The sequence below is a fragment of the Arachis hypogaea genome, chromosome 14 (genome assembly GCF_003086295.3).
Source record: "Arachis hypogaea cultivar Tifrunner chromosome 14, arahy.Tifrunner.gnm2.J5K5, whole genome shotgun sequence".
Classification (NCBI taxonomy): domain Eukaryota; kingdom Viridiplantae; phylum Streptophyta; class Magnoliopsida; order Fabales; family Fabaceae; genus Arachis; species Arachis hypogaea.
In genome coordinates, this window is record NC_092049.1 from 100,266,789 (window position 1) to 100,278,824 (window position 12,036).

At 31.1% G+C, this 12,036-nt stretch overlaps 1 protein-coding gene across 1 annotated transcript; it reads left to right on the forward strand.

Annotated features, from left to right (window-relative positions):
* The first annotated feature begins 5,749 nt into the window (after positions 1-5,749).
* Positions 5,750-9,349, forward strand: LOC112743571 (probable WRKY transcription factor 49). The gene is made up of 3 exons (XM_025792836.3): positions 5,750-6,238; positions 6,327-6,470; positions 8,609-9,349. Exons 1-3 carry the CDS (start codon positions 5,856-5,858, stop codon positions 9,111-9,113), a joined length of 1,032 nt encoding a protein of 343 aa, XP_025648621.1. The 5' UTR covers positions 5,750-5,855; the 3' UTR covers positions 9,114-9,349.
* The last annotated feature ends 2,687 nt before the right edge of the window (positions 9,350-12,036 follow it).

The following is a 12,036-nucleotide window of genomic DNA, read 5'->3' on the forward strand; positions in this document are numbered from 1 at the left end:
TACAATTTGGACGATTTAGACGAGCTCGAAAAGAGCGTAGTTGGCTTGTTCCAGGAGTGTTAGGATCGTGCTCCTTATTTGGATACTAAAAGATTTTTAGGAAACCCCACCCAACTCCAATTCGAGCTAGATAGTCTTATTTCTATTTTCTTTTGATTTGCTGTTAATCATACATTTCATACGTAACTTTGTTTTACGTGATGTTGTTCAGAGAAGATGCATCCCAAGTCGGCTGCAATGAAAAATTTACAAACCGCGAAGAAGAGTTACACCAGAGTCTTTCGAGAAAGGCTCGAATTAGTGGACGAGCTTTCTAAGGCGAGGGATAACTACAAGGATCTGAAGGATAATGTTGCTGAGGAGATGGATGAACTTGTGGAAAATCTGAAGGCTAAATTTTGAGTTCTTGCCCCCAAGGTTGACCTTTCCCCAATCTCTGCTCATAATATTGTGGTAGGTGGGAAAATAGTTCCTGCTCCCGAGGACTAGAATACTCCTAATCCCCGCCTTAAGGCACTGGGACCTCAGTCCGAGGAGACTATTTAAGGACTTGCTCAACGGATGATGAAGCCACCCCCTCCCCTCCTAAGGAACAGCCTCTTCCCTCTAATTCAATCCCCTTATCTTCTATTCGGCCCAAGGACGTCATTACTGGCGTGGAGTTCCATCCTTTATAGTTTCCATGTGTATGGCCCAACTTGTGGGTCATTGAAGAACATTTTTTGTAATAGCTTGTAGTTGTTTGAACAATTTATTTTGCTTTAGTTGTAGTTTTTAAGCAACTTTAGAATCCTTGTTAAAAGGCCTTTCTTCATTTTGATAATGATTTTAGGTTTTTAAGTGATTGTTTTCTTTCGAATTATCTCTTAGCCTATACAGCCATATAGTTGGAGATTATACCTCGACAACTTTATTGCTATTTTTCCGCTAAGTTTAATAGTGATGTCGGCATACAATAGCGTTTCCCTTTGTTCCCAACTTCATGTAGTCGGTCTTTGTCAAGTTACTTTCACACTTTATTTTTGTTCCAACTTAATTTTATGGTTGGTCTCACAAATTGTTTATATAACTTCTTACATCAATTTGTACCTCGTCGCTTTATCTTGCCGACCATTCTAGGTCAGGCAATGATTTTTGCGATTTTCTTAGCTTAAATTAATGCGTTTGTATGGGAAACTTTTAAAGAAAAGTGAATTTATCATTGATAAATGAAAAATGCCTTACATAAGCTTGTTACTAAGGATTTTTGTCTACCTTGACCCTTATTATGGTGCCTTGTTAAAATCCCCTTTAAAAAAACCCCTTTTTGGAAAAAAATTCATGAAGTCGAAAAAAAGATTACACCAAGGAACAAGGTGCACTTCCTAACTATAGTACTTCTTCAAATTACACGCGTGCCACGACCTCGGGACTTCCTTCCCTTGTAAGTCAGACACTTTGTAGTAACATTTTTCCAAGACTTCAACAATCTTGTAAGGTCCTTTTCAATTTGCAGCCAGCTTTCTGTCGTCCGACTTCTGAATCCTGATATCATTTTGGATCAGTATAAGGTCGTTCGTGCTAAAACTTCTTTTGATTACCTTCTGATTGTACCTTAGAGCCATCCTTTGCTTTAGTGCTTCTTCTTTGATCCGAGCTAGTTCTCGTTCTTCGGAGTGGAGATCGAGTTCTTCCTTTTGCGCTTGTATATTGACCCTTTTATTGTAGAATATAACCCTTGGAGATTCTTCGGCGATCTCTATGGGAATCATGGCTTTCAAGCCATAAGCAAGTCGGAAATTGGCATGCTTCTGACATGGGCATTTTGTGAATGGCATGGAAATTGGCATGCTTCTGAAATTGGCTTTTCTATGGGTTACCTGGAACAGTGATTTGGGTCTAAACATGAGGTCCAGACTCCTTATAAAGCAGCGTCTGACTTAAGCTGGTGCCGAGGTTCCGCCGTCCGAGTTTCTTGTGAGGAGGCCGGGGGTGGTACCTGTAAGAGACTCTGATGGTTAAGTTAGCAAAGATTTTAAGTAAGTTTTTAGTAGATTGGGATTTGAATATACCTGAGGGGTGTCAGTGTATTTATAGTAGATTAGATAACCACCTTTTGGAGTAATTCCACCTTTATTGTTGGATAACCGTTCCCTTTATCTTGGGAATTTGTTGAGATCTCCCTTCTAGATAGAGTAGAGAGATAATGAGAAATATTTTAGGATTCGGTTGCTTATTTAAATGAAGTCGGGCAGGTAGAAAGGGGTTACCTTTTTTGGTGGACCTTTATCTTTATTGGATTTGGCTTTATATTTTGAATTAGAGTATGAACAAATACCATATTTAGTAAATTATAAAATAGTATAATAAATTTACAAAAATTATTAAAATAAAAATATAATTTTTAAAATATTTTAATTGATATTGTACTAAGATTTTAAATATATCAAAAATAATTTTTAATAAACATAGTCTTTAAAATAGTTATTTACAGACAAATAAATGGTATTTTATTCAACTTTAATAATTTTCACCTAAACAGCTATAATGCACAAAAAATTCACCTTAGATTTGGTTTTACCCTACATTTATAATAAAAATTCAACTAAACTCTTGTTTATTTTCACAAAAGCTAACATGATCTGTTATGAAAAAAAGAGACAAAAATAATTAGTGTTATTTTTAACATTATTTGACAAATTCTTTAGCAGATAATTCATATTATTTTACAATTGCAATGTCAAAGGCCGAAGTGTTATTTATTATTTTTTTTTTAAAAAAAAATATTTTGTCTTTCATAAAAATTGACAGAAATTGAATTGTATCTTTTCTCCCTCAATTTATGAATGTAAGCACTATCCTTTCCTAATAAAGAGACTTAGCTTAATTTGTTATGCTCCGATCCAATCAAATTATATAAGAGTTAGGAATTTGACTTCGTAAAGGGACAAAAACTTGTAAAAAATAATAAAAAGAGATAAATTATTCTTAGATTAACAATGTTAGGGAATCAAGAGGGTATCAGTAAAAAATCAGCTAAATATCTCTTGGTAAATCTAAAATTTTTACGTGAATAGTGTTTATATTAGGTATTAGGATATTTCTTTTCTTTGTAAATTAGATGATTCTAAATCTATTTTCTAATTTATCATGTTTTAGGCATTTAGAGAGTGAATGAAGGTGAAGAAATAGATGCTAATTGAATCAGTTTCTGTGATTCACGTTGTAATGATACTCCTCCTAATTTGAATGTAGTGAAACATTTAATAACTAATATTTTAAATCATAAATAAATAAAACTAATTACTATATTTATAATTAATTAAGTTGTTCTATTCTTACTTGATTTGGAGTTGGTTCCATATACTTTTCCTTCTTAGATTACTAATTTTTATCGCGTAAGGGCTCCACTAAATAATATAATGTATGGTATTTAGTTTTTAATTTGAATAAAATTTCTCATTTAAAATGATTTTACATGAAAAAAAATTCTAATTATTATTAGAGGAAAAACACTAAACAAAATTATTTTTTTCGGCCTTTAAATTTTATTTTTGTGAGATGGGTTAGTTTTTTTGTTAATATTTTTCTCTATATTAAATATTAATGGAATAAGCATAAATAACATGTTAAACTGTTGATTTATTCGTTAAGAATCAACTAAGATTGACAACTTTTTTTTTGTTTTGGTAGTCTCGTCGTCTTTTAAGGATAATTATTAATCTTTTTTTATTTTTTGTTACTTTTTTCAAATGCATTGTCGAAATTTACAGTATAAAACAAAAAAATATTAGTAATTTTTAAATTATTTTGACTTATAAAAATTAAATAAAAAATATATTAATGATTAACGAATTATATAAGTATATTTTAGAAAAAAATCATTAATAAAAAGACTAACTAATCTCACAAAATTAATTATTAGAAACCAAAATGCATTTTTTTTTTCAAGAAATGGGGATTAATATTCACCTTTATTATCATATAAGAATTTTGAATGAACTAGCTAGTAACCTATACTCCAATAATAACTATCCTAATTAATCTTATTACTTTATCCATAGGGGAATCTTTACTTTAGTAAGTAACCTACCACTTTATACTCCAAAAAGAAAAAAAAATGTAACCTACCAATTCATCTATAACAGCAAATTAAATAATGCAAGCTCATCACCTACCCGGATTAAATATTTAAATATTTAATTTGTGCTGAAAAAAGAAGGAATTGAAAGTTAGTCACAGGACTACAGGAGTCAAATAGCATCTTAAAAAATAATCACCGAAATATTTTGAAGGTATATGACTAATAAATCTTTAAGGTTGACTCTTGCCTTGGGTTGAAATTGGGTTGTCAACTAGCTCTTTGTCCATTGTGATGCATCTATCCCATCATATAACAGGACAAATAAACATTTAAATGAAAACACAGCCTGCACATAACAGTACCATAGATTATTTTTTTTTTGTTTTTCTTAAAAAAAAAAAGTCAAACCCACATCCAAAACGAGGGCACAGCAGGATATCTTGTTTGTATGGACTCCATCATTTCAATTCCCAAAAATAATCTAAAAGCACAGCCATATAATAGACCAAGTTACCTGTAACTATAAGTAAATTATTAAAGAGGTGAAAAAGAGACACTACAAGAAATCATGAAACGAGAAACCAAAATAAAGGGCACTGATGAAATTCAAATATTCAATGCTTGGATTCCATCTAGTAAATTACAATGTTACATATTCACGGTTGACATGGCCTCGTTTTTAGCCATATAGGTCTAAGAAATTCTAATAATTATGATAAATGTACGTAATCCCTATAAATTGTAATTTTTATTAAACTCGTTTTGATCTAATCAGTCATAAAAAAAGATCCAATAATTTGGTGAATCAACCAAGTCGAGTCATTAGCCAGACCAAGCTCGCAACAAAACCACCTTAGTTAAGTTCTTAGAGTGCTCCATTAAATGGATTATATTATTTATGTACTAAACTCAGTCACTAATATAAAATACATGTTAGAATATAAATATATATTAAAAATAAATTAAATTATGTATTTATACATAAATACATTGATGACTGATTTTAATAGTTAATTTTAGTGTACAAATAATATTTTTGCCATTAAATAGGCTGCATATATATCAAAACAGTTTTTGAAATTTAATTATTGTATCAATTATATTTTTAAAATTGATAAAAATATTTTATGTTAGTATCTTTATCTTTTGTTATCGAGTGACTAATCATTCTATTAGAAACTAATGTGATTTATTTTTATCAATTTCAAAGACATAATTAGTATTATTAAAATTTTAAAAATTATTTTAATATATATAACTAATTTTAAGGATCACTTTAAAAATTAATTTGACCTATTGATTTGGCCAAGTTTAATTAAAATTAATGATTTGTAGGGTTCGAATAATTCATATCGAATCATGTATATTTTATGTTAAAGGAAATTTAATCAAAATATAATTGTTGAGTGTTAAACCTAATATATTTAAGATAAGTGTTTATTCTTTGTGAGTAAAATCTTCAACACTAGTTTAAAATGCTCCAATAAAAAAGGTATTTGTAACTTTTCTTTAAAAAAAAAACAAAGAAAGAAATGGCCCCATGATGAAAAATATGATGGTGACAGCATTTGGAAATTGATTAGAAATATTGTCCAAGGAAGTCAAAGTAGAATACATACAAAAAACAGCCACAACACCTCCCCTTACTTTAAAGTCAAATAGGGGGATTATACGTCACAACAACCTGCCTCATCTGCTCCACTCTTAAATTTCCTATCCTTCTTTCTCTTTCTTCATTATTCATACCCTCCTCTTCTTAGTTTCCAAAGTCCAAATTCCTAATAAATAATAAATGGTTGAGTCAACAACAAATGCATTGATGACGATGATGATGGAGGAGGAGGAAGTCATACTAATGTCTTCTAATTCTAATTCCAATTCTTCTTGTTCAGAAGGGTCAGAGGATGATGACCTTGTTAAAGAGCTTTTAGATGATGCCACTCCTCTTCTTCTTCCGCCTTCGGACCACTACAACTCAATAATAAGGCCGCCGCCTTCTTATTTTTCAAATACCGATGATGGTGACGGTGATGATTATGACCACGCCATTAACAGGTTCATATCCAACATTTACTCAGGTCCTACAATCTCAGACTTTGAAAATGCTTTGTCAGTGATCAATAATAGTGACAACCACCCAAGCGATCAGCATTTGGAACACCTCTCATCAGCAAGGTATATTTAATTTGTATTCATCAATAGAACTAATGTAGTGTTAACTTTGTGAATTGGACTCCAATTTTTTATGAATATGTTGTTTCAGGGTTTCCATATTGGAAAGGGGTTTGAGTAAAATTGAGAACAAGTATACGCTCAAATTCAAGTGCTTTGGCAATGGGATGGGTGATGATGGATATAAGTGGAGGAAGTATGGTCAAAAATCTATTAAGAATAGCCCAAATCCTAGGTAATACTGATTCTTTCTTCTACGTATTTATTTGATTTTTTTTGTGATACACCAAAAATGAGCATTATTCACGTGGAAAAGTATAGGTAGATAATAAAAATATTAAATAATATGAACAATGAATATATCGGATGTTCAATTCACTAGGTGTGCAAATAGTTATTCTAACACTAAAATTTAGGTGAGTAAGTTAGAGTGTAGTATATTTTACTTCAGAACCAATTTTAAAGCCCGTTATTTATGTTGTTCAAAAAAGTCATTGATTACCTAGCATAATTTCATTCACATTTGGGTTCCTCTGTTTAACTTAACACATTGCACAGAATTTATGCATTCTTAAAATTCTTTGTTGAAACAGAACTAGTTATTCCAATTTCCAATTTCCATCTCTTGCAAAGCTCATTTCATAAGCTACTCCAACAAAAAATTGAACACGATATACATTGCCAGTGCCAGAAAGCATGTTAGTTATAGTCAGATTTACTATTAGGATATATATATATATATATATATAATTTGGTAACTTTTGTTACACAATTAACCATTACAATTGTTTGCAACAACACCTTAAACATTCAAATCAATAGTGAATGGTATATTATTTGATATGGAGGAGGAATGTTATATGTATTATTTTTGTATATATCTTTTTTCTATATTTTTCTATATGTATTATTCAAAAAGATAAAGATTTATATTCTAAATAATACTAGAGAAATAATTAACACTATAATAGTCAATTTTAGTTAATATTATAGATAGTAAATTATTAAACAAGTCTAATATCAAATCCACTAAATATGAGATTTTATCGAATTAAATTTTGGATATATTTTTTTAGTTGAGTTTTAGATATTCTTGTTTTTAAGAATTTTAAATATTTTTTATATTAAATATTAATTGTAATATTAGTTGTATAATATTGGTTAACTCCTAAAATTTCCTCTTATTTTTTATATCGGCATAAAAAAAATGTATTCAAAACGTGAAACAAACATTATTTATTTATTTAATTTTTATGTCACATAGATTTACTAAAAACACTGATAAATATCCTTGGTAATCAGCAGTTACTAATTACCAAATATTGGGATTTTCAATGAACGGTATTTTTGATAGGTTTATGATGGGTGATAGAGAATGGTATAAAAACTAAAAAGGGTAAGACGGTGAAGAATATTAGTACACTTCAATTAGATTGCTATGGTATTCACGTTATAGTAATTGATGTGACAAATTGGGTTGAAAGTTGCATCTCAAATTTAATTTCCTCGGACTAGACACCCTAAATCATCCATCTTTTTCATTAAAACTTATCTATCTTTGGTAACTTCAGTACTGTGGATTTTCAAGATACCTAATCCTTGTTCATACTCACGTTGTCCACCAAATGCAAGCTCAAAATTAACTTATTAAGGCCACCTTAATGACTAACAGTTATTCTTTATTCAGATGACCACTTAAACAAATTCTTTTAAAAATTATTATCAACTTTAATTAAGCTTAGCAATGCCTTTATTAATAAAAACATTTTTAAAATTTTATATTTAACAACAACAAATATCCTTGAAGCATTTATTAATAAGATCTTAATAAATAAAAATATTATTTGCACACTAAAAATTAATCCTGTATATTTGTATATATATTAATGTATTATTTTATAATTTTATATTTTAATATATATTTTATATGAGTGCCAAATTTGATGATTAATTTTTAATATATATGTCACATGGTGAAAACATAATTCTATTAGTCTAATTCCATGATAGCTTTCATATCCTATATCTAAAAAAGTAATTAGGTAAATAAACAAAAAACACAATTAACAAGACCCTAATTATATAGTTAGCCCTTTTGGGTGAGTAGCACAGTATAGCTATTTGGCAACACAATTTTATGTTGTGAGCTTATTAAAATTCCTCACACACTTAAACATTCAGATAAACAGGGCAGTAGATTTTATCATTTTAGACTATCAGTTACTCATCATTAGTTTTTTTAATTCGTAAGTCTAAACAAAGCCCAGATGCAACAGTGTTAAAAGCCAAATGTTAGCTAGAATTTGTTGAAATTAATTATAGAAGAGAAAATTTTTTTATTTGTGATTAACTTGTTTGTTATTGAATAATCAGGAGCTACTATAGATGCACGAATCCAAGGTGCAGTGCAAAGAAGCAAGTTGAGAGATCCAATGAGGACCCAGACACACTTATCATCACTTACGAAGGTCTTCACTTGCACTTTGCCTACCCTCATTTTCTCACAGGACAACCACACCCACAATCAGATCCTCCAATCAAGAAGCCCAAGCCCATGCCTATAGCTTCACCAGAAAATAGAGTCCAAGAAATTCTAGAAGCCAAGGATGTCCAAGCCAACTCTACTTTGGGCTTAATTCAAACAACTTTAACTGACTCCCAAGAAGATATGGCCAATGTTAATTTGGGCTCACAAGGCCTGCTTGAAGATATGGTGCCATTCATGGTTAGGAACCCCCATAACAATGGCAATAGCACTAACTCACTTTTTTCTTCTTCTTCTCAACCAACTACACCTCCTTCGCTGTGGTTTCCAAATTATTCAACGTCCTGTCATACCGTTGGCTTGAATTTTAGCAATAAGTGTATAAATATGTAAAGGCTTTAGAAATTGAAGCAAATTATATGGGGTGGTTATATTTTTTCTATTTACGTGAATTTAATAATATATAAGGTAAGGTTACGGGGCAATTTGGAGTCATGTCGGTGAAAGAAGGAAAGAAAGTGTTTTCTATTTCTCCTTTGGATACGGGGAGGGGTGTTTATTCTTTTAGTTTATATCATAAGGAAAAAGGTTATTGGTCCAATATATATTATTTTAATCTTAACCGTCAATATCTCATTTATGTATTTAAGCTTAACATTTTTTGTGCAACATAAACTTTTTTAGTGGAGTATTCATACTCTGACCCAAAACATAAAGTCAAGTCCAATAAAAATGAAAGGTTCACCCAAAAGGGGTGTCCTCTACTCATACCCGACTTTTTTAAAGAGGTCGGACACGATAAAAGAGACCGGCTTGTACTTATTTAAATAAGTAATTGTCTCTCCGAATCTCTCTTACTATCTTTATCTCTATTAAAAGATAGATCCTAACAAACTCACAAGATAAAAGAAATGATTATCCATCAATAAAGGTTGCCGCCATCACCGAGCTACTTTGTCGCTGTCGGAGGAAGAGAACTTGCCAGAAGAGGTTGCCGTAGTTCCTGGTCGCCGATACTACCATGTTCTTGCTTTTGATTTCCATTCTTTCAGTTTATGGGGATGTTGTTGTCACTATGTTGCTGCTATAGTTGCCACTGAGATTTTCCATCATCACTGAGCTATTGTTCTGCCTCGCCTAGCTTTTCGTTGCTTCTGTCAGGTTCTGTTCCTGCTGGAAAGGATCGTTGGAGCTGTCGCTGCTCTATTCCCTTGTCCCTCTTAATTTTAATAAGTTGTTCTTGTTCTGAACCCTTATAGTCAATGTTCTGTTATACATTTGTTGAGAATTTTGTGACGTTAATGTCTCAGGGTTGAGTTACGATGAATGCATGCTACATTTTTTTGCTGTTGTTGCTGCGGGAACAGTCATATTTGATGCCACTGTTGCAAGATAAGAATGAAAAGAAGTTTGCTATGTTTAATAATTACTGAGTTTCGACTAATCGAGGTCGAAAATTTTCTTAAAACAAACTTTTATTTCAAGAAATTGTTATAAATTGATATCCATGTAAAAAATGTATTTTTCTGTGATTGTGCAAGTCTTATGGATTGAATTAGGCCGTGCTGGATAAATGTGTTTGATTAAATGCTCAAATAGAATGTGGCTGCCTTTTGTGACTAATTGGTGAAGTTGATTTGTCTGTGGTTATGAGCTGTAATTGATTTACTGATTGTCGAAAAATGTTTGATTGGTATATGCTGAGATTTATTGAATGTTTTGAATGGTTGAGAGATGTCTGGTTTGGATAGAACACTTGAAGGATGGAAAAGTTCAAATTTTAGGGGAGATACTGCCGAAATTTTTATATGAATTTGAGTGATAATAATAATAATAATAATAATAATAATAATAATAATAATAATAATAATAATAATAATAATAATAATAATAATAATAATAATAATGGAAACGGGTGCTATTTTCATAAAAACTAGAGACCTTATTTTAAAGTTTTATTTGAAAATTTTGATTGAAGAATTATGTTTTGAGAAATTTTTAGTGAATTTAAAGCATCTGAATTTGATTGGTGAAATGAAATGATTTCTGAGTCTTTTTGAAAAAGTCTTAAACTAAAGAAATGAAGTTGAAATTAGTTTTGGGTACTTGATTAGACGAAAATGAGTTTTGTTTCATTAATTTTGATTAAAGGACTATGTTTTTGTGGATTTTTAGAGAAATTTAAAGTAATAGAAGTGAATTGAAGAATTAACTTATTTGAGTTTGAATAATCATGGAAGGAATTATGTTTTGGAGGCATTTTAACGAACCTAAAATAATTGTTTAAGAATAAAATGATTATAATCAATTAAGATTTTGACTCTTGGGGAAGTTTCGTAAATTTGGTTAAAGAAAAGGTCGAGTCGTGTGAATGTTTCAATGTTGTTTTGAACTGTTAAAGCCTCTTCAGTAAGTTTGTAAACCCCTTTAACCTCCATATAGAGTGTGAGAACTATTTTTAAATCTTTGAATATGCTGGGGTGAATATAACAGATTGAATTAAGTAATTCTCCGATAAGAATTTTGTTAAATAAAATAGAGTAAACTACCATTTCCGCCCATGAAAGTTGAAAACGTTGACATATCTATCCAAAGAAAATGAAAATTACCATTCGTACCCATGTAAGATTGGATTTTGCAAGCAAAATTATCCAAACCTTAAATAATTACATAAAATTTCCAAACTACCCTTGGTGAGTCTCATCTTCTTCAATTTTTCATCTATAGCTATCTGCCTGTGTCACAACTCCTCCTCCCATTTCTCTTCTCTCACTCACCACCCTCTAACTCACTCACTCATTATCTGTAGCACCACTGTCAGCTGTGAACCACCACTACCGTAGCACCATCTCCCTTCCGACTCTCTCTCTCTCTCACTCACTTTTTCTCTCTCACCTCTTGAACATCAACATAGTCCAACCACTATCCTCTTCAAAATCACGAAAAAGAACAAACACATATCAAATCGAAGAATAAAACATGCATAGATTCAAAATAAAACCCTAATTTCTTAGAACCATATTCACTAAAAAATATCAATTTCTCAGATTCCAGAGCACCCTTTTCATTGCAAATAACACAGAATACTAATTCGATTTCAGCGGCACTGGGAGGAGAAGATGATGAAGACGCATTGCTAGGAGAAGAAGAAGAGGGCAGTGATGCCGAGAGAAGGAGAGGACAAAGACACGACATTTGGAAGAGAAAGGGACTTAGCACTGAAGAAGCTATGGTTGCAAAAAATAGAGGACTCAAAATTGCTACTTCCTAAAGCTAGAAACCTCCCGAAGAAGAAGAAGAAGAAGAAGAAAGAGTG

What these genes read in the sequence shown, in the direction of transcription:
- LOC112743571 (XM_025792836.3), top strand. Translation starts at nt 5,856, where the DNA reads ATGGTTGAGTCAACAACAAATGCATTGATGACGATGATGATGGAGGAG. An exon ending in GAACACCTCTCATCAGCAAG is followed by an intron (nt 6,239 to 6,326) that starts GTATATTTAATT and finishes ATGTTGTTTCAG; the next exon opens with GGTTTCCATATTGGAAAGGG. An exon ending in AAGAATAGCCCAAATCCTAG is followed by an intron (nt 6,471 to 8,608) that starts GTAATACTGATT and finishes TTGAATAATCAG; the next exon opens with GAGCTACTATAGATGCACGA.